At 47.8% G+C, this 24,101-nt stretch overlaps 1 protein-coding gene across 2 annotated transcripts in view; it reads left to right on the forward strand.

Annotated features, from left to right (window-relative positions):
- The window catches only part of SCARA5 (scavenger receptor class A member 5), a 242,054-nt gene that overhangs the window by 191,896 nt on the left and 26,057 nt on the right, over positions 1 to 24,101 (forward strand). For both annotated transcript variants that reach the window (XM_083178845.1, XM_083178846.1), the window contains one exon: positions 14,576 to 14,629. In XM_083178845.1, the coding sequence (XP_083034971.1) occupies positions 14,576 to 14,629 (54 nt within the window). The remainder of the gene's footprint in view (positions 1 to 14,575; positions 14,630 to 24,101) is intronic.

Consider the following 24,101-nt stretch of genomic DNA (forward strand, 5'->3'; position numbering starts at 1 on the left):
ATACCCCTAGATGAATTCCCTGAGGGGTGTAGTTTGCAAAATGGGGTCACTTGTGGGGGGGTTCCACTGTATTGGTGCTTTGGGGGTCTTGCTAATGCGACATAGCACCCACCAACATTCCACCAGAATTTGTGCTGCAAAATCCAAATATCACTCCTTCCCTTCTGAGTCCTGCCACTTTTTGGTCACACATGAGGCATTGCCGTACTCGGGAGAAATTGGGGCACAGATTTTAGGGTGCTTTTTCTCCTTCATACCTTCTGAAAATGAAAAATTTTGAGCCAGAACTTCATTTTTGTGTAAAAAAATGTAATTTTTCATTTTCACTGCCCAGTTGTATCAAAATTGGTGAAACCCCTGGGGGTTTGAAATGTACACTATACCCCTAGATGAATTCCCTGAGGGGTGTAGTTTGCAAAATGGGGTCACTTGTGGGGTGGTTCCACTGTATTGGTGCTTTGGGGGTCTTGCTAATGCGACATAGCACCCACCAACATTCCACCAGAATTTGTGCTGCAAAATCCAAATATCACTCCTTCCCTTCTGAGTCCTGCCACTTTTTGGTCACATATGAGGCATTGCCGTACTCGGGAGAAATTGGGGCACAGATTTTGGGGTGCTTTTTCTCCTTCATACCTTCTGAAAATGAAAAATTTTGAGCCAGAACTGCATTTTTGTGTAAAAAAATGTAATTTTTCATTTTCACTGCCCAGTTGTATCAAAATTGGTGAAACCCCTGGGGGTTTGAAATGTACACTATACCCCTAGATGAATTCCCTGAGGGGTGTAGTTTGCAAAATGGGGTCACTTGTGGGGGGGTTCCACTGTATTGGTGCTTGGGGGTCTTGCTAATGCGACATAGCACCCACCAAAATTCCACCAGAATCTGAGCTGCAAAATCCAAAAATCACTCCTTCCCTTCTGAGTCCTGCCATGCACCCAAATGGTATTTTTTGGTCACATGTGAGGCATTGCCGTACTCGGGAGAAATTGGGGCACAGATTTTGGGGTGCTTTGTCTCCTTCATTCCTTGTGAAAATGAAAAATTTTGAGCCAGAACTGCATTTTTGTGTAAAAAATGTAATTTTTCATTTGCACAGCCCAGTTGTATCAAAATTGGTGAAACCCCTGGGGGTTTGAAATGTACACTATACCCCTAGATGAATTCCCTGAGGGGTGTAGTTTGCAAAATGGGGTCACTTGTGGGGGGGTTCCACTGTATTGGTGCTTGGGGGGTCTTGCTAATGCGACATAGCACCCACCAAAATTCCACCAGAATCTGAGCTGCAAAATCCAAAAATCACTCCTTCCCTTCTGAGTCCTGCCATGCACCCAAATGGTATTTTTTGGTCACATGTGAGGCATTGCCGTACTCGGGAGAAATTGGGGCACAGATTTTGGGGTGCTTTTTCTCTTTCATACCTTCTGAAAATGAAAAATTTTGAGCCAGAACTGCATTTTTGTGTAAAAAAATGTAATTTTTCATTTTCACTGCCCAGTTGTATCAAAATTGGTGAAACCCCTGGGGGTTTGAAATGTACACTATACCCCTAGATGAATTCCCTGAGGGGTGTAGTTTGCAAAATGGGGTCACTTGTGGGGGGGTTCCACTGTATTGGTGCTTGGGGGGTCTTGCTAATGCGACATAGCACCCACCAAAATTCCACCAGAATCTGAGCTGCAAAATCCAAAAATCACTCCTTCCCTTCTGAGTCCTGCCATGCACCCAAATGGTATTTTTTGGTCACATGTGAGGCATTGCCGTACTCGGGAGAAATTGGGGCACAGATTTTGGGGTGCTTTGTCTCCTTCATTCCTTGTGAAAATGAAAAATTTTGAGCCAGAACTGCATTTTTGTGTAAAAAATGTAATTTTTCATTTGCACAGCCCAGTTGTATCAAAATTGGTGAAACCCCTGGGGGTTTGAAATGTACACTATACCCCTAGATGAATTCCCTGAGGGGTGTAGTTTGCAAAATGGGGTCACTTGTGGGGGGGTTCCACTGTATTGGTGCTTGGGGGGTCTTGCTAATGCGACATAGCACCCACCAAAATTCCACCAGAATCTGAGCTGCAAAATCCAAAAATCACTCCTTCCCTTCTGAGTCCTGCCATGCACCCAAATGGTATTTTTTGGTCACATGTGAGGCATTGCCGTACTCGGGAGAAATTGGGGCACAGATTTTGGGGTGCTTTTTCTCCTTCATACCTTCTGAAAATGAAAAATTTTGAGCCAGAACTGCATTTTTGTGTAAAAAAATGTAATTTTTCATTTTCACTGCCCAGTTGTATCAAAATTGGTGAAACCCCTGGGGGTTTGAAATGTACACTATACCCCTAGATGAATTCCCTGAGGGGTATAGTTTGCAAAATGGGGTGTCACTTGTGGGGGGGTTCCACTGTATTGGTGCTTGGGGGGTCTTGCTAATGCGACATAGCACCCACCAAAATTCCACCAGAATCTGAGCTGCAAAATCCAAAAATCACTCCTTCCCTTCTGAGTCCTGCAATGCACCCAAATGGTATTTTTTGGTCACATGTGAGGCATTGCCGTACTCGGGAGAAATTGGGGCACAGATTTTGGGGTGCTTTTTCTCCTTCATACCTTCTGAAAATGAAAAATTTTGAGCCAGAACTGCATTTTTGTGTAAAAAAATGTAATTTTTCATTTTCACTGCCCAGTTGTATCAAAATTGGTGAAACCCCTGGGGGTTTGAAATGTACACTATACCCCTAGATGAATTCCCTGAGGGGTGTAGTTTGCAAAATGGGGTCACTTGTGGGGGGGTTCCACTGTATTGGTGCTTGGGGGGTCTTGCTAATGCGACATAGCACCCACCAAAATTCCACCAGAATCTGAGCTGCAAAATCCAAAAATCACTCCTTCCCTTCTGAGTCCTGCCATGCACCCAAATGGTATTTTTTGGTCACATGTGAGGCATTGCCGTACTCGGGAGAAATTGGGGCACAGATTTTGGGGTGCTTTGTCTCCTTCATTCCTTGTGAAAATGAAAAATTTTGAGCCAGAACTGCATTTTTGTGTAAAAAATGTAATTTTGCATTTGCACAGCCCAGTTGTATCAAAATTGGTGAAACCCCTGGGGGTTTGAAATGTACACTATACCCCTAGATGAATTCCCTGAGGGGTGTAGTTTGCAAAATGGGGTCACTTGTGGGGGGGTTCCACTGTATTGGTGCTTGGGGGGTCTTGCTAATGCGACATAGCACCCACCAAAATTCCACCAGAATCTGAGCTGCAAAATCCAAAAATCACTCCTTCCCTTCTGAGTCCTGCCATGCACCCAAATGGTATTTTTTGGTCACATGTGAGGCATTGCCGTACTCGGGAGAAATTGGGGCACAGATTTTGGGGTGCTTTTTCTCCTTCATACCTTCTGAAAATGAAAAATTTTGAGCCAGAACTGCATTTTTGTGTAAAAAAATGTAATTTTTCATTTTCACTGCCCAGTTGTATCAAAATTGGTGAAACCCCTGGGGGTTTGAAATGTACACTATACCCCTAGATGAATTCCCTGAGGGGTGTAGTTTGCAAAATGGGGTCACTTGTGGGGGGGTTCCACTGTATTGGTGCTTGGGGGGTCTTGCTAATGCAACATAGCACCCACCAACATTCCACCAGAATCTGAGCTGCAAAATCCAAAAATCACTCCTTCCTTTCTGAGTCCTGCCATGCACCCAAATGGTATTTTTTGGTCACATGTGAGGCATTGCCGTACTCGGGAGAAATTGGGGCACAGATTTTGGGGTGCTTTTTCTCCTTCATACCTTCTGAAAATGAAAAATTTTGAGCCAGAACTGCATTTTTGTGTAAAAAATTTAATTTTTCATTTTCACTGCCCAGTTGTACCACAATTGGTGAAACCCCTGGGGGTTTGAAATGTACACTATACCCCTAGATGAATTCCCTGAGGGGTGTAGTTTGCAAAATGGGGTCACTTGTGGGGGGGTTCCTAAATTTTAGCATCTTATGGTGCCTAGATCCTACATGGTGCCTAAAAAATAATCTCATAAAAAGGAGGCTCCAAAATCAAGTAGTTGCTCCTTCTATTATGAAGCCTGTGGTTTGGTCAACGTGCACACTAGGGCCACATATAGGATATTTATGAAAACAAAAGAATTGGGGGAATCAATTTTTAGTCACATTTCTCTAGTAAAATGTACTGTGTTCCTTAGAAAAATGTATTAAAATTGCAAATCTGCAAAAAAAAATGAAATTTTGAAATTTCACCTACACTTTGTTTTAATTCCTGTGAAACACCTAAAGGGTTAACAAACTTCCAAAATGCTGTTTTGAATACTGTGAGGAGTGCAGTTTTTGAAATGGTATCATTTATGGGGGTGTCTCACATACAAGTCCCTCAAAGTCACATCAGAACTGAACTGGTCCCTAAAAAAATCAGTGTTTGAAATTTTCTTGAAAATTTGAGAATTTGCTATTCATATTGTAAGCCTCCTAGTGTCCAAAAAAATTAAAAGGAAGTTGAAATAATGATGGAAACATAAAGTAGACATATGGTCTATGTTAGTTATTAACTATTTTGAGTGGTATGATTATTTGTCTCACAAGCAGAAAATTTAACATTTTGCAAATTGCTAAATTTTCCATTTTTTTACGACATTTTGGTATTTTTCACAAAAAAACACAGACTGTATCGACCCAAATTTACCACTAATTTGAAGTACAATGTGTCACGAAAAAACAATCTCAAAATCACTGGGATAAGTAAAAGCAAAAAAAAGTTATCCCCACTTAAGTGATACATGTCAGATTTGAAAAAAAGGGCTCTGTCAGGAACGCAAAAACTGGCTCTGTCAGGAAGGGGTTAAGCCATATGTTTACAGTATATAAGCAGGTATGGTATGATATGTCAACACGCCGACACTAGAAATTCTCATTGGCTAGGTTTACAGGGGTTCGGGGACAGGCTTAAGAACGTGTTATGGCTTATGCTAATTCATGGACAAAACCATGTGCACTGCTGGTAGGGCTGATGTAACATGTGCAGAGAGAGTTAGATTTGGGTGGGGTCTGTACTTCAAACTGATATCTATATTGCAGTGTAAAAATAAAGCAGCCAGTATTTACCCTGCACAGAAACAATAAAACACCCAAATCTAACTCTCTCTGCACATGTTACATCAGCCCCACCTGCAGTGCACATGGTTTTGTCCATTAGAGAGTGATTGTGCCTTTCCGAGTGAATCGGAATAACCCCCAATATCTATATATCCCTAACTGTGCGGAGTTTGTATATTCTCCCCGTACTTGCGTGGGTTTCCTCCGGGTACTCCGGTTTCCTCCCACAATCCAAAAATATACTGGTAGGCAAATTGTCTCCTAACAAAATTAACCCTAGAATGTCTGTGTGTGCGTGTACATGTGGTAGGGAATACAGATTGTAAGCTCCACTGGGACAGGGACTGATGTGAATGTTCAAATATTCTCTGTACAGCGCTGCGGAATATGTGTGTGCTATATAAGAAACTGTTAATAAATAAATATATCTCACAGTTGTAACAATAAGTCTAGGGCTTATATGAGACCATTTTTTTTTTATTCTATTAATTTATTATCTGCAAACAAAGTAGGAAAAATCTCAGAGATGTGAGAAAGTTACCCTGGGTCTGTGTACGGTACTGTGCAAATACACAGCCCTGCTAGCAGTATACACCAGTGTCACCGTGATCTGTGGTAGACCCACAGATGTTCGCTGCCACGTGGTCCTCGCAGAATGATGTCAGTCTGTGTATATTTTGCTAGGCTGATATTCTGCAGCGATTGGACTGGACTACACAATAGAACTGTACAAATAATGAAAGGAGTGGGGTCTTAGGAAGGGGGGGTTGGCGTGGGGGTCTCGGAGGGAAGGGGGCAATTTGTGGCTGGTTTATTTACAGTGAGAGGTTATTTAGAATTGAGAACTTCACTCCTGTCTCCTGTGTATATGAAGCGTCAATTGTTTTTGTAAAGAAAGATGTTCTGTGAGGACCCGCGGAGCAATGTTTGTTATCCTACCCCGGCTCTGGTTCTGCAATGTTTTTCTGAATAATTAGAACATCTGATATTTCTCACTTCCTCAAATCAAATTATTCAATGTGGAATTTTGATTTCCCAGAGATCCTGAGCAGATCTCTGGGGTGATATTGGGTGGAAGCAGAAATTTAAAAAATGCTCCATGTAATGAAAATGGTGGAGTTATATTAAATACACACAAACACACACACACACACACACACACACACACACACACACACACACACAACTGTATATCTGGGGTGTATGTGGGAGATTATTTGTTATGCTCCTGTTAACACTACAAACTGTATTCTTTGTCTATATTATAAAATCAAGTGCTGATAAAAATGATGTCATCGTGTCGGAATCTGATGACAGTTGGTCTGAACTTTGACCCTTCCCGTCAGTGTCAGAGGGTTCTGGCATCACACTCTTCTTCAGTCTGCAAACACTTCTGTTACTCCTCATCCTTACCCATCACACCCCACCTCCCATCACACCCCACCTCCCATCACACCCCACATCATGCTGACAACACCGACACTCATCACAGCCAATAACATATTGCAGCATTATCCACATCCAAATATGTATAACCATATAGAAGATATAGGAAACATTTGGATAATATCTAATAACCATTGTCAATAATTTGGACATGCCAACGTTTGCCGTTGTGGGACTCTACTACATGATCGGAGTGTCCCCCTTCATTATTTAGGATTTTGCTGCATCTGCTTCATACTTGTCGACCTTACCAGAAAGACTAGGGGGCTACCTAGAATCTGGCGGCACTCCCGGACAGTGTCTACTGCACGCATTCCCCTGCACCCGCGCAGCCATCTGTGAAAGTGAGCGGTCCAATGAGGCTGATGACGCATTTCGTACTGAATCGCATCATTGTACAATATTGGTAATATTGTCATCGCACAGCAGGGGGCGTGGCTATGATTATGCAAATGTGCAGCGATGCGTCCACCTGTTCCACAATGTCCTCGCCGCCTCTTTTAACAAGCCACACTCTCACATTACTCACCACTGTGCCAAACTGGCTGCTCCCTCCCAAGGTGGATGGGGGGGGGGGATTTTAGTAAGGGATCCAACAAATACTATTCATCAAAAGTAAAGTACAAAAAAAACCCATACTGCAATAAATACAGAGGCTTAACTCTATAACATTGGAGTCATCTGCCACCTGGATCCTGCTCCCAACAGGGCACCTCTCCTCCCCTGCAAGGTTGAATCAATGAGTTCATTGAAAGCCATTGATATCACTTCTGTGGCTGTCTCCTCCTGCTTTCAGGACCTTAGACATCACACTCTTTATTCTAAACCGCGTCACATCCTGTATTAGAACCCAAGACCTGTTCCACTAGAAGCAGACATCTTACTGATGGCGCCATTTGCTTCTGCATAGGACGACTCTGAATGCTAGCTATATGAAGTTACTATACATAGCTCTTCCTAATAGTATTGGTTTTAAACTAACAAATAACTCTATTAGTAAGGTGTCTGCCTCTAGTGAAACAGGCCACAGGTTCTAATCCTAGGCATGACTGCTAAGCGATGTTTTTTGTTTCAAATAAATACTTGGTGCAATTTACACCACCGAATAAATATTTGCACTCACTAAAGCTGTCTGACACAGTACATTGCAGTACAGATTGCTCTCCCCCTGGAACATCTTATCCGTGGTCTAGTGACAGGATATTTGTGCATTTGTCCTGGTTTAAGAAGTAGAAAAGAACATCTCATTCTCCAAACATTCTTCCAAAACTATTTAGGAGCTAAGATCACAGCGAGACGATTAGGGAGACCTTCTGCATTTCTTTATTACCAACATATTTATAGAGCATCCTTTTTAATTGTACCATAATGGCTCCAAGTGTAAACATATATTAAATATCTCTTCCAATCCACAATTTTAAAACACAAAGTTTAATTGGATAAAAAAAAAAAAAATCCCCCAAAGCCTTTTCCAATTTTTAATCTAAATAAAATCTTATTTTCGTGAGCCGTTGTAGTTAATCTAGCAGCCAGGATCCTGCGACGTCTGACACGAGAACGCAAACTATTTATGAACCCGGCGTAATGGATTTCGATTGTAACCAGCGCAGAGCATGTATCGTCCCGGGTCATATATAGTTACATTGGTCCAATTAATCTCCGGGCTGCTGTTCAGGAATGTGGTTCAGAGGGTTTATTAGGGCATACGTGACTGTTCTCTCAGTGGGGGGGATTAAAATGTTTTACTGGTTTCCCCTGCATCGATGGAATAGCAAAACGATGTTTCGTTTTTTTTTTTCAAAGTGCCGGGACACCGAGCATAGCTCCGCCCCCCCCCCCCCCCCCCCCCTACGAAGTCCCCAACAGGCCAATCAATAAAATACAATGGATGACCATCGATATGTAAAAATATCGATGGTCATCCATTGCATAGTTAAGCACTATCGATGGCCAGTTGCAGAATTGCCATCGATGGCAACCATCGATGGCAATGGCAACGATGGCCATCCCTAGAAAGGAGCCCGTCCCTGCGCTGCGCTCAGCTGGGTGCCGGTGTTCTGCGCATGCGTGGTCAGCACTGAGTGACCTCCCCTCTGCTGGCCCTGCAGCAGCTCTGTGACCTGTTGCGATATGCTGCCCGATGTCGATACATCGGGCAGCTTTGCATCCCCGATAGTAACGAGTAACCTTGCGTTTAAGCATCCTGCCTTGTTGCTGTCCTAAGCATTGCGATTAAATATCGATTCAGACATATGTTATTACTCAATTAAAATTGCCTTTATGGCTGGTCCCCTTCACGTGGTGCTCACACTTTATACCGCTCCCCAAACATGTGCAGCATGTAACGGCCTGACAGCACTCATCTGCTTCTCATCAGGGCGGGGGGCTCGCTGAGGAGCCCCCGGGGACAACACTTCCCCAGTATCTCCGAGTTCAAGGGTAAGAATTTCCTGAGCTTTTTATTACAATTTTATATTTCAGCTTAAACAATCTGGAGCTCTGCATTAAAGCGGGTCTGGGCCATTTAATGATCAGCTCCGTACGGAGCTCTGTGTAATTGCTCGCTCCACGTTTACGACGCAGTGCTACCATATGTTTCCAGGCATGGACAGAAACCTGAGCGGGCATATGAGCCCCGAGCTGTGCTCAGCTGGAAATGTTCCACCACAGCCGTCCATGCTGAGTGGCAGGATGACTCCAGGCAGAGGTCTCTACACAACCTGCGGGATTCCCCCGGACACACCTGTCCCAATTATCCCAGGACACACCTGTCCCATTTATCCCAGGACACACCTGTCCCATTCATCCCAGGATCGCACCTGTCCCATTTATCCCAGGACACACCTGTCCCAATTATCCCAGGATCGCACCTGTCCCATTTATCCCAGGATCGCACCTGTCCCAATTATCCCAGGATCGCACCTGTCCCATTTATCCCAGGATCGCACCTGTCCCAATTATCCCAGGATCGCACCTGTCCCAATTATCCCAGGACACACCTGTCCCATTCATCCCAGGATCACACCTGTCCCATTCATCCACCCTGTCCCAATTACCCCAGGATCCCACCTGTCCCATTCATCCCAGGGCACACCTGTCCCAATTATTCCAGGATCCCACCTGTCCCAATTATCCCAGGACACAGCTGTTCTAATTATCCCAGGACACTGCTGTCCCAGTTATCCCAGGACACACCTGTCCCATTCATCCCAGGATCCCACCTGTCCCATTCATCCCAGGATCCCACCTGTCCCAATTATCCTAGGATCCCACCTGTCCCAATTATCCTAGGATCCCACCTGTCCCAATTATCCCAGGATCCCACCTGTCCCAGTTATCCCAGGACACACCTGTCCCAGTTATCCCGAGGACACATCTGTCCCAATTATCCCAGGACTGCACCTGTCCCAGTTATCCCAGGATCCCACCTGTCCCAATTATCCCAGGACACATCTGTCCCAATTATCCCAGGATCGCACCTGTCCCAGTTATCCCATGACCGCATCTGTCCCAGTTATCCCAGGACACACCTTTCCCAATTATCCCAGGACCGCACCTGTCCCAATTATCCCAGGACCGCACCTGTCCCATTCATCCCAGGATCCCACCTGTCCCAATTATCCCAGGATCGCACCTGTCCCAATTATGCCAGGACCGCACCTGTCCCAGTTATCCATGGACACATCTGTCCCAATTATCCCAGGATTGCATCTGTCCCAGTTATCCCAGGACACACCTGTCCCAATTATCCCAGGACACACCTGTCCCAGTTATCCCAGGACACACCTGTCCCAGTTATCCCAGGACCGCACCTGTCCCAATTCTATAACCGTACAAACATGGCATACTGTACGTGTGTAATTGTAATATGTATGATATATGACCGACCATGTGGGCAGCTGGTGTCTGTGACCATCATGTTGTCATGGTGATGGGCCTTATTGGTATGTGTAGGCCTGGATCTGCAGCTCCATCCCCCCATTGTTAATCTGGCTCTTTGCTGCTTTTGTGTACCTCAGGTTCCCATGCTGACATTACTATAGTGCACACAGGCCGGCTTCTGTGTCTGTCTCTCAGGGACAGATGGGGTAAGCCTGGAGAAGAGATAAAGAAGAGAGTGATAATTCACCAGCCAATCAGCTCTTAACTGCCAAGTTGCAGGCCAGGTTTAAAAATGACAGTTGGGAGCTGATTGGCTGGTGCGTTATCACCTTCCACTTTATCTCTTCTCCAGGCTTAACTCTTTGAGTGCCAACAACTCTGAGAGATGTGCACAATGTTTTCTAAAAATCCCAGCGTCGCTCACATTTGTTATATAAATTCAAATAAAAATGTTGTATTCCATTATAAGGTAACATTACGGGCCATTATGATGAATAAATATGTCTGCTTGCCAATTTTCACACCTATTTTGATTAGCTGTCGTGAAACTACAAGTCCCAGCATGCTCTGCCACAGTTCTGTTAATAGGGGATGATAGAATGGTGGCAAGGCATGCTGGGGCTTGTAGTTTCACTACAGCCACCCGTTGTCCATCCAGGTCTGGTGGTCTACCAGAAGAGATGGTAATTACTGCAGCTGGATGCACGGTCCGCCGCACCCACCCCTGATAATCATGTGCAATGGGGTAATTGCAGACTCCATAGCAATTAGAATACAGCTTATGCTACGTTCCAGCCTTCCTCCCTGCGCTCTGTACTTGCTTTGCCAATGCATGTTCCTAATAAATCCAAACCCCATATATTTATACCAGTCGCTTCCAAGCCGCGGAGCAAGTGCAAATATAAAGTAAATATCCTGCAGCTCTGTGGAAGGGGAAAGTTTTACAACCTTGGATTCCAGTGTGAGAAATTGCACATTTGCGAGCGTCCCTCATTCCCCGTAAAGATTCCCCATGGCTGTGTTGTGTAACAGGATCCGTCTGTCCGCAGCTATAGCGGGTCCTATGCTGTGTCAGTATAATCGCTGGTGATCGTACAGAAGAAATCTGTTTAGGAACACACCCTTGTTATGTAATGCAATCTGTATATATGGGGCGGCTGGTGGGATCACAGGCCAGGAGGCTTGGATCTACATTTGGGCGACATTTACAAAGTTCTCCCACTAGAGTGGGATATTTATAATGGGTGCAGGGGTACCACATCACACATGCTGCACCGTGCCTTCCGGAGTCCTGTGATGCCGCCCTCGGTGCTGCTGAAATCCCATGAAAAATGGCTGCTGCGACATTTTTCCTCCCCTGTTGTAGGGAGTTGGGCAGTGGGGAGAGTGATGGCAGGATGCAGCCGCAGCACAGCCTCTCTCCCCAGCTCAGCACATTCTGCTCAGTGCCGTGTACTGAGCTGGGGAGAAACAGCTGCATACAGATAGTGGTAGATGCTCAATTAGTTCAGTAGCATTTCCCAGGTGCATGAGGGAGGGGTTAAATACTGGTTAAGTAAAACAAGACATTTTTTCCCTCAGCACACTGAGCAATGCTAGTAACCAATCTAGAACACTACATGATAATAGAATTCAGAGATATTGGTTACATATACCTGCGCAGGTGTATGCTATGCCCCCAAGCCGCGTCAAGGCTTCTCTGTATATTGGGGGTCCCTAGCGCTATATCTAGGTGCAGGGTGCGGCACCCCAAAAAACCATCATAAGCTGGGAAGCCCAGTGCGGCATGCCAGTGATATACTAAGTGTTAATAATTAGTGATAGGAAGCCGAAGCTATATAAAAAGAGAGAGATAAATGAATGTAATTAAAATAGGATAGAGATAGTGTTAGTGAGGGAAAAGTGTTAATAGAATGTAAGAACATGCCGCACTAAAGCCACCCAGCCCATCCAGTCCAGGGGCACCGCACCCCACACCACCGTTACCCTAAATTGGGTCTACGATAAACCAGCAAGGAGCCACATGATAATGGCTCCTTACTTGATATATCCAAACTAAGAGCTACCTACCTTGGAGCAACCCCTGACTACTCCATGTGGCATATCAGGACCCACATCTCCTCCTAATATGGGCTCCCTTCTGCCTCTAACAACATACATACAGATAGTGATAGATGCTCAATTAGTTCAGTAGCATTTCCCAGGTGCATGAGGGAGGGGTTAAATACTGGGTAAGTAAAACAAGACATTTTTTCCTTCAACACACTGAGCAATGCTAGTAACCAATCTAGAACACTACATGATAATAGTATTCAGAGATATTGGTTACATATACCTGCGCAGGTGTATGCTATGCCCCCAAGCCGCGTCAAGGCTTCTCTGTATATTGGGGGTCCCTAGCGCTATATCTAGGTGCAGGGTGCGGCACCCCAAAAAACCATCATAAGCTGGGAAGCCCAGTGCGGCATGCCAGTGATATACTAAGGGGGGTATTCAATGTCAGGGTCACGGCAGTCGAGCTTGCTCGACTGCCGTGACCCAGTCCCGTTCTCGGTCAGCTCGACCGAGAACACGCAGGCGGGATTCAATGTCCCGCCTGCCGGGGAGCGAAAAGGGGGCGTGGCCGCGAGTTGCGGCCGGGAAGAGGCGAGCTGCAGCTGGCAGCTCGTCACTTACCGGCTGTTCTCGGCAGAACGAGCCCGACAGCTAGTGATGTCGGGCTCGTTCTGCCGAGATACCCTTCTCAATGCTGTTGGGGAAGACAGCATTGAATAGGGTCCGGCGGGCATCTCCCCGATGGGAGGTGCTCGCCGGAGATTGAATATCCCCCTAAGTGTTAATAATTAGTAATAGGAAGCCGAAGCTATATAAAAAGAGAGAGATAAATGAATGTAATTAAAATAGGATAGAGATAGTGTTAGTGAGGGAAAATGTTAATAGAATGTAAGGGCATGCCGCACTAAAGACACCCAGCCCATCCAGTCCAGGAGCACCGCACCCCACACCACCGTTACCCTAAATTGGGTCTATGATTAACCAGCAAGGAGCCACATGATAATGGCTCCTTACTTGATATATCCAAACTAAGAGCTACCTACCTTGGAGCAACCCCTGACTACTCCATGTGGCATATCAGGACCCACATCTCCTCCTAATATGGGCTCCCTTCTGCCTCTAACAACATACATACAGATAGTGGTAGATGCTCAATTAGTTCAGTAGCATTTCCCAGGTGCATGAGGGAGGGGTTAAATACTGGGTAAGTAAAACAAGACATTTTTTCCCTCAGCACACTGAGCAATGCTAGTAACCAATCTAGAACACTACATGTGCTCTCTCTCCCTTTCTTTCATGGGGGGTAGTCATGCCCCCTCCAAGAGGCCCCACCCAGTGGACACACCCTTGCATTGCAGAGGTAGTGCTTAGTACATCACACCCTTATCTGGCAGCCCTAATAATGTATTACTGCTCTATGACTTTTTATGCTAGGAGTGAAAGGAAATCCTGAACTGATGTAATCTGATATAATCTGAAAATGAAGGTTGTGCTGGAGGGAGACGGACAAGTGATTAAATGTTATTGTCATGATAACCCTGTGTGAACTGTAAATAAACTGCTTTGTGTTCGTGAGGAGACGGCCTGGCGTACCATTACATCACTGCCCGGTATCACACTGAGGCTCTGGTCACTCCCACATGCCACTGGTCACACCTACATAGCACTGGTCACACCCACATAGCACTGGTCACTCCCACATGCCTCTAGTCACACCTACATACAGTAGCACTGGTCACACCCACATTGCACTGGTCACTCCCACATGCCTCTAGTCACACCTAGATAGCACTGGTCACACCCACATTGCACTGGTCACACCCACATGCCTCTAGTCACACCCACATAGCATATACTTAGTAGCTTGGTTTGTACTTTATCTCTGAGGCTTAGTACATCTGCCCTGCAATGTTTCTGTTCTTGCTGAGACATATACCGTAATATTACACAGTATTGCCTGTAATGTGTGTAATCACACACACACAATCCTCCACACGCATTAATGTACTCATCTGTAACATAGAAGTGTCAGCTCTTGAGCCTAAAGTGCCAATATGTGTAATACATTACTTACAGTGCATGCTTATCTTACAGGTGACCGCGGGTTTAAAGGAGAAAAGGGGGAAAGAGGAGACCGAGGCGAAATAGGTAAGTGACTTATTATAACCATTGGGAGGTCTGAACATTGGGCCAGATTCAGTAACACAAAACAGCAAATCTGGAACGCACTGTGCAGCAACTACATTTATATTGTTTCTGTGCAGGGTAAATACTGTATGCTTTTGCATGTAGCACACAGATGTTAGACAGCCTTATCCTTACCCTGCAATTTAGATATCATTCAACACACCCCACCCATATCTAATGTAGCCCATACACTTATGAGATATTGCATACAATCATTCGATTTCCACCACATCTGTTCGAGGAGGGACCATGCGATGCGCGGTCCCCTGGTTGAATGTCGTTTCGATAGGTAGTATGTGCTGCGCATAATATCTAGCAAATTGCAGGAGCGATCGCATGTGGTTTTTAATGACATGCGATCGCTCGAATGCAATCTCAGGTGGGGGACAAGAGGGAACGCTTCTGGCGGTGGCGGGTTTGCGGAGAGGGGTGCTGGAGGGATCAGTGGCGACGTCCATCTGAGTAGCTTAGCGCTGTGAAGGAGGGCTGGCAGGCGGCGGGGGTCAGCAGCAGCGGCAGAATTTGAAACCTGAAAAACTGTTTAAAACACTGCGCAGCCCTCTGATTGGCTGAGAGAGCCCCGCCTCCCACTAGCGCTCCTTCACATCGCTAAACTACTTCACTGCCCACCGCCCACTCTCTTCCAGCAAGTGTTGTGCCATCCCAGATGCCATGCCACATCGTGTGCTGGAAGAGGGTACTGTAAGCACCACAAGATGCGATGGTACACCACATTGCGATGTCGGCACCATAACTCTCCTTGCACCTGTTACATCTGCCCCACCTGCAGCGCAGCATGGTTTTGGGCCAAAGTGTCCGACAAGCCCAGAGCGAAACGCGTGCCTAGGTTCGGCTTATGTAATGAGATCCGGTAACAGGGGAGGGGTCACATCCCCCGTCATAGCGCACCGTATCCGCCATTCCTCGCCTGCGTGTAAACAGAAACGCATTGTTGTAACTTTATAGATCTCCTCTCAGGATAAAAACAGACGCTGAGCATTTCCAAAAGGAATCGGATCCCGAAGCGAAAAAATGTGCATCTGTTTTATCCCTAAGAATGTCTCATTTGTAAGCAATTTCCTGATGCGTTTATAGGGAGGCGCGTTAGGATAAGGCTTGTTATTCCCAATCCTGCTACATAATAATGGAAGGATTGTCTGTCGCTCCGAGGAGACTGTATCACGTGTCCCGGTGTCTCGTTCCGAGGACCTGGGACCGTACGGTGCCCGGCAGGATTATGGCATCAGAAAGGTCTTCTAGGCATCCTGCCAACAGCAGTGACTGATGTGCGGTCTCACCTGTGCTCAAGCAGGGATATCCGTCCTAAACTCATCGCAAAGTGTTAAATGCTGAAACCGAGGGCCCGTATACCTGGTATACACCAACACGGGGAACATGATCTCCCGGGGACATCTGGGATATGTGTAAATATAAGGTTACTGTCTAGCTGGCCGCTCTGGCTGGTATAAAAGGATTACAATACACATTCCCACAGCTAATGCGGCCTCTCAGCACCGAACACAGACATATTACCTCATTCACTAATGTGTCACTGGGCTGATGCACAGGTGGAAGTATTCCTGCTAAATGCACCCGCTCCGGGCGAAGGGCCTGATTCTGGTTGGCACCAGAGAGGGGGTGTGTAACAAAGACACATCCTCTCCCGTGACGTAACAATATCCCCGCAGACCCTGCCGTGGCGGGGAGATACTGAGTAAATGTGGGCGCCGGGGGTCTGCGGGGATATCTCTGAACCGATCTCCAGATCTACTTTCCTGCAGTCCTGACTCCCGGCGCTCCTCCTGCTGCTGCTGATGAAAAATAGCCCTAACAAAATGTCCGCCCCCTCACAGCAGACAGGTTCTGAGGATGGTAGAGGAGACGGCCTCCTCTAGCATCCTTAAAAACGGTCTGCTGTTAGGGTCAGCCATTTTGTTGGAGTCATTTTTCATTAGCAGCACGAAACGCATCGGGACCGCAGGCAAGTAGATCTGCAGGTCCCACAGACCCGGCGGTGGCAAGCGGATGGGTGAGTGAGGGTAAACTTTACTGGGGGGGGTGATGAGGGGGTTGGTGGGCGCTGCCGAAATTTTCCGGTGCCGGGATGAAGACAGTCTGAGGGCAGCTGACGTCACATGCATCGGCCGCCCGCGTACCCGTGGGAATGCCCATAGAACGCTGAGCATTCCCGTGGTCCAGCACCACCAACGCCCCCATCCGCTCCCATCCCTCCCTCCCCCGCTGTGAGTAAATTGGGCACAGTCGTATGCAGTTGGGGTTTGCACATACGCAGAAATGCACATGCGTAAACCATGACCGGCGGGGCAGGGGCGGCATTCGCATTACTGCTTGCGCAGCACTCTGAGAGCCGCTGGCCATGCCCTCAGCCCCTCTGTTGCCCTGTATAGACGCTGGCTGTTGGCAAGTTGATGACAGCCAGGGGCATTTGTAGGGGGCACCGCAGCATTTTCTGGGAGTGCCGCGAGGAGGGAGGGCCGGCGACATCTCCAGCTCCCTCCTTCTCCCCATGTCCATCACAGCGCCAAGCCTAGATTTACTGCCATTCCATGGTACATGTCATTAGGTCAAAACTAGTAAGGTTGACATGCAGTGAGTCAACCACTAAAGGTTGACTGGCCTTAGGTCGACACCTGAAAAGGGTCGACATGCCTTAAGGTTGACAGGGTCAAAAGGTCAACAAAAGCATTAGGTCGGGTCGACAGTCGACATTGGTTTCTCAGGGGTTTCCTGAGCCGACATGTGCCGACAGGCGGTATTTTAGGGGACGCGGTGCGCTTTTTTTGGTGTCCATGATGACTGTGTTGACATTCGGGACCAAAAGACCTTTTGACTGTGGACTGGTCTGAATCAGGCCCTTAGTCAGTGTCAGCATCCTTCATGTGGTAATTCAGAGCATGTCGGGGGGGGGGGTCCAGTGAGTGACGGGAAGCCATGAGCGCTATGACGGACCTCGGGGTTCGGGGATCTGATAATCTCTGTGTTTCTGATTAGATTTCATTTTCCACCGTCAGAAAAATGTAAACCCACGGTGAGCGCGTCCAGGCCGAAGTCTATAGTAATTATCCTGCACAGTAACAAGGCCGCGGCCGCTGCCAGGCGCACGCTATAGAGAACGCTGCAGCCGCCTTTGTTGTGAAACGTCTCAGAAATACAAAATGTAAACATTGGGAAGGGTGCGATCCACATGTATCCGAATATCTGCACAGAAGAGGAGGGAACGTGGAAACAGTCAGGAGTACAGCCGGCAAATCATTCTCACATGTCCTCTGATATCTATAATATCCATTAAACCAATACATCAACATGGGAGCATGTAAATACTGCGCTGGCGCACCGGGAAATCATTCCGCTATAGTACACAGCGAGCAGCGTTGTCCTTCCAGGTTTACACCGCAAGCTCGGGTTCTGTTTTCTGTTGTTTTACCCCGTTAGATGTTTTTCCTGTCAGTTCCATTTGCTTGGACTCGAGCGAGATTTCCTGGAACCGACGTCTGAACTCTCGATTCCGCACAGACGCACGTGTCACTTTATAGACAGCGTATGGCAGAGGTGTAACTCGCACCCCCTGCCAAAAAGGTTTTTTGTGTCCCCCCATATTTTAATTACAAGGGGTAAATTTAAACACGTCGGGTGTTCTCTGTGTGATAACTGTACTGTCCCTGCTTATATTGTCACCTACCTGTCTGCTGCAATTACCAGTGGTGCCGCTGATGGCTGCCTAGGTGCTGTGCAGCTCGGCAGGTAGGTGTTCTCTGTGTGATAATTGTACTGTCCCTGCTTATATTGTCACCTACCTGGCTGCTGCAATGACCAGTGGTGATGCTGATGGCTGCCTAGGCACTGTGCAGCTCGGCAGGTATGTGTTCTCTGTGTGATAAACTGTACTGTCCCTGCTTATACTGTCACCTACCTGTCTGCTGCAATTACCAGTGGTGCCGCTGATGGCTGCCTAGGTGCTGTGCAGCTCGGCAGGTAGGTGTTCTCTGTGTGATAATTGTACTGTCCCTGCTTATATTGTCACCTACCTGGCTGCTGCAATGACCAGTGGTGCCGCTGATGGCTGCCTAGGCGCTGTGCAGCTCGGCAGGTATGTGTTCCCTGTGTGATAACTGTACTGTCCCTGCTTATATTGTCACCTACCTGGCTGCTGCAATGACCAGTGGTGCTGCTGATGGCTGCCTAGGCGCTGTGCAGCTCGGCAGGTATGTGTTCCCTGTGTGATACTGTACTGTCCCTGCTTATATTGTCAGCTACCTGGCTGCTGCAATGACCAGTGGTGCTGCTGATGGCTGCCTAGGCGCTGTGCAGCTCGGCAGATATGTGTTCCCTGTGTGATAACTGTACTGTTCCTGCTTATTTTGTTACCTACCTGGCTGCTGCAATGACCAGTGGTGCTGCTGATGGCTGCCTAGGCGCTGTGCAGCTCGGCAGGTATGTGTTCCCTGTGTGACACTATACTGTCCCTGCTTATACTGTTACCTACCTGGCTGCTGCAATGACCAGTGGTGCCGCTGATGGCTGCCTAGGTGCTGTGCAGCTCGGCAGGTATGTGTTCCCTGTGTGATACTGTACTGTCCCTGCTTATATTGTCACCTACCTGGCTGCTGCAATGACCAGTGGTGCCGCTGATGGCTGCCTAGGTGCTGTGCAGCTTGGCGGGTAGGTGTTCCCTGTGTGATAACTGTACTGTCCCTGCTTATATTGTTACCTACCCGGCTGCTGCAATGACCAGTGGTGCCGCTGATGGCTGCCTAGGCGCTGTGCAGCTCGGCGGGTATGTGTTCTCTGTGTGATAACTGTACTGTCCCTGCTTATATTGTCACCTAACCGGCTGCTGCAATGACCAGTGGTGACGCTGATGGCTGCCTAGGCGCTGTGCAGCTCGGCAGGTATGTGTTCCCTGTGTGATAACTGTACTGTCTCTGCTTATATTGTTACCTACCTGGCTGCTGCAATGACCAGTGGTGCCGCTGATGGCTGCCTAGGCACTGTGCAGCTCGGCAGGTATGTGTTCCCTGTGTGATAACTGTACTGTCCCTGCTTATATTGGTACCTACCTGGCTGCTGCAATGACCAGTGGTGCCGCTGTTGGCTGCCTAGGCGCTGTGCAGCTCGGCAGGTAAGTGTTCCCTGTGTGATAACTGTACTGTCTCTGGCTGTTGCAATGACCAGTGGTGCCGCTGATGGCTGCCTAGGCACTGTGCAGCTCGGCAGGTATGTGTTCTCTGTGTGATAACTGTACTGTCCCTGCTTATATTGTTACCTACCTGGCTGCTGCAATGACCAGTGGTGCCGCTGATGGCTGCCTAGGTGCTGTGCAGCTCGGCAGGTAAGTGTTCCCTGTGTGATAACTGTACTGTCCCTGCTTATATTGTTACCTACCTGGCTGGTGTAATGACCAGTGGTGCTGCTGATGGCTGCCTAGGTGCTGTACAGCTCGGCAGGTATGTGTTCCCTGTGTGATAATTGTACTGTCTCTGGCTGTTGCAATGACCAGTGGTGCCGCTGATGGCTGCCTAGGCACTGTGCAGCTCGGCAGGTATGTGTTCTCTGTGTGATAACTGTACTGTCCCTGCTTATATTGTTACCTACCTGGCTGCTGCAATGACCAGTGGTGCCGCTGATGGCTGCCTAGGTGCTGTGCAGCTCGGGGGGTATGTGTTCCCTGTGTGATAACTGTACTGTCCCTGCTTATACTGTTACCTACCTGGCTGCTGCAATGACCAGTGGTGCCGCTGATGGCTGCCTAGGTGCTGTGCAGCTCGGCGGGTATGTGTTACCTGTGTGATAACTGTACTGTCCCTGCTTATATTGTCACCTACCTGGCTGCTGCAATGACCAGTGGTGCTGCTGATGGCTGCCTAGGCGCTGTGCAGCTCGGCAGGTATGTGTTCCCTGTGTGATAACTGTACTGTCCCTGCTTATATTGTTACCTACCTGGCTGCTGCAATGACCAGTGGTGCCGCTGATGGCTGCCTAGGCGCTGTGCAGCTCGGCAGGTATGTGTTCCCTGTGTGATAACTGTACTGTTCCTGCTTATATTGTTACCTACCTGGCTGCTGCAATGACTAGTGGTGCCGCTGATGGCTGCCTAGGTGCTGTGCAGCTCGGCGGGTATGTGTTACCTGTGTGATAACTGTACTGTCCCTGCTTATATTGTTACCTACCTGGCTGCTGCAATGACCAGTGGTGCCGCTGATGGCTGCCTAGGCGCTGTGCAGCTCGGCAGGTATGTGTTCCCTGTGTGATAACTGTACTGTCCCTGCTTATATTGTTACCTACCTGGCTGCTGCAATGACCAGTGGTGCCGCTGATGGCTGCCTAGGTGCTGTGCAGCTCGGCAGGTATGTGTTCCCTGTGTGATAACTGTACTGTCCCTGCTTATATTGTTACCTACCTTGCTGCTGCAATGACCAGTGGTGCCGCTGATGGCTGCCTAGGCGCTGTACAGCTCGGTGGGTATGTGTTCCCTGTGTGATAACTGTACTGTCCCTGCTTATATTGTCACCTACCTGGCTGCTGTAATGACCAGTGGTGCCGCTGATGGCTGCCTAGGTGCTGTGCAGCTCGGCAGGTATGTGTTCACTGTGTGATACTGTCTCTGCTTATACTGTTACCTACCTGGCTGCTGCAATGACCAGTGGTGCCGCTGATGGCTGCCTAGGTGCTGTGCAGCTCGGCAGGTATGTGTTCCCTGTGTGATAACTGTACTGTCCCTGCTTATATTGTCACCTACCTGGCTGCTGTAATGACCAGTGGTGCCGCTGATGGCTGCCTAGGTGCTGTGCAGCTTGGCGGGTATGTGTACCCTGTGTGATAACTGTACTGTCCCTGCTTATATTGTCACCTACCTGGCTGCTGTAATAACCAGTGGTGCCGCTGATGGCTGCCTAGGTGCTGTGCAGCTCGGCAGGTAAGTGTTCCCTGTGTGATACTGTACTGTCCCTGCTTATATTATTACCTACCTGGCTGCTGCAACGACCAGTGGCGCCGCTGATGGCTGCCTAGGTGCTGTGCAGCTCGGCAGGTATGTGTTCCCTGTGTGATACTGTACTGTCCCTGCTTATATTGTTACCTACCTGGCTGCTGCAATGACCAGTGGTGCCGCTGATGGCTGCCTAGGTGCTGTGCAGCTCGGCAGGTATGTGTTCTCTGTGTGATAACTGTACTGTCCCTGCTTATATTGTTTCCTACCTGGCTGCTGCAATGACCAGTGGAGCCACTGATGGCTGCCTAGGTGCTGTGCAGCTCGGCGGGTATGTGTTCTCTGTGTGATAACTGTACTGTCCCTGCTTATATTGTTACCTACCTGGCTGCCGCAATGACCAGTGGTGCTGCTGATGGCTGCCTAGGCGCTGTGCAGCTCGGCAGGTATGTGTTCCCTGTGTGATAACTGTACTGTCCCTGCTTATATTGTTACCTACCTGGCTGCTGCAATGACCAGTGGTGCCGCTGATGGCTGCTGTGCAGCTCGGCGGGTATGTGTTCTCTGTGTGATAACTGTACTGTCCCTGCTTATATTGTTACCTACCTGGCTGCTGCAATGACCAGTGGTGCCGCTGATGGCTGCCTAGGTGCTGTGCAGCTCGGCAGGTATGTGTTCTCTGTGTGATAACTGTACTGTCCCTGCTTATATTGTTACCTACCTGGCTGCTGCAACAACCAGTGGTGCCGCTGATGGCTGCCTAGGTGCTGTGCAGCTCGGCGGGTATGTGTTCTCTGTGTGATAACTGTACTGTCCCTGCTTATATTGTTACCTACCTGGCTGCTGTAATGACCAGTGGTGCCGCTGATGGCTGCCTAGGTGCTGTGCAGCTCGGCGGGTATGTGTTCTCTGTGTGATAACTGTACTGTCCCTGCTTATATTGTTACCTACCTGGCTGCTGCAATGACCAGTGGTGCCGCTGATGGCTGCCTAGGTGCTGTGCAGCTCGGCAGGTATGTGTTCTCTGTGTGATAACTGTACTGTCCCTGCTTATATTGTTACCTACCTGGCTGCTGCAACGACCAGTGGTGCCGCTGATGGCTGCCTAGGTGCTGTGCAGCTCGGCGGGTATGTGTTCTCTGTGTGATAACTGTACTGTCCCTGCTTATATTGTTACCTACCTGGCTGCTGCAATGACCAGTGGTGCTGCTGATGGCTGCCTAGGTGCTGTGCAGCTCGGCAGGTATGTGTTCCCTGTGTGATAACTGTACTGTTCCTGCTTATATTGTTACCTACCTGGCTGCTGCAATGACCAGTGGTGCCGCTGATGGTTGCCTAGGTGCTGTGCAGCTCGGCGGGTATGTGTTCCCTGTGTGATAACTGTACTGTCCCTGCTTATATTGTTACCTACCTGGCTGCTGCAATGACCAGTGGTGCCGCTGATGGCTGCCTAGGTGCTGTGCAGCTCGGCAGGTAAGTGTTCCCTGTGTGATACTGTACTGTCCCTGCTTATATTATTACCTACCTGACTGCTGCAACGACCAGTGGCGCCGCTGATGGCTGCCTAGGTGCTGTGTAGCTCGGCGGGTATGTGTCCCCTGCATGTAATGTCTTAATGAAATGTATGTAACGCCCCCCCCCCCCCCCCCCCCTTCATCCCTGCCTGATGCTGCACTGTAATCCAACAAAAATTCCTAGTGTGCACAAGCACCACATGGCCAATAAAGTTGATTCTATTCTATTCTAAATTTACTAAAGGTGCCCATACACGGTACAGTTGCTGGGTGCGATGAGATGTGCGCTCCCGTCTCACATCTCATCGTACAGCTCAAAAAGTATCTGCTGCACTTACTATATGTACTAGGTCTCATCTCATATCATTACAATGCACAACCTATGTGATGTGATCTAGTCCAAATTGTATACTATAATTGTAATGTGTATGGGCACCTTAAGATTGAATGGGTACGAATGCAGCCATTCGTACCCATTCGTTCTGAAATTCAGCCGGCACCCGATGCCTGGCTGATTGCGTTTTTCGACTGTTACGCCATCAATAGAACTCGGCTGTATATCACCATAGTGTTCTGTACGATCGTCAGATTTACAAATATTTGTACCGGTGAATCTGGAATCTGGATATGAATTCACCAGTAAATACAAATGACCAGTAGAACATGTTTTTTAGGCGAGTTTTATTTATTTAGTACCAGTCATTTATATTGCGCACACATATTCCGCAACGCTATATAGAGTATAGTTGAACACTCACATCAGTCCCTGCCCCAGTGGAGCTTACAATCTATATTCCCTACCACATATACACGCACACACAGACACTCACATAAAAAACAGGGTGACCAGTGCTAAACAAATTGAAGATTGGTTGATCCAGCACAAATAGATTTTATTTTTAATTAATACGGTAAAAAGCCATCATTGTTAAAAAGGATTAGAATCAAATTTTCATGATATCCACCAACCATG

Source organism: Crinia signifera, chromosome 3, assembly GCF_055691185.1.
Source record: "Crinia signifera chromosome 3, ASM5569118v1, whole genome shotgun sequence".
Classification (NCBI taxonomy): Eukaryota; Metazoa; Chordata; class Amphibia; order Anura; family Myobatrachidae; genus Crinia; species Crinia signifera.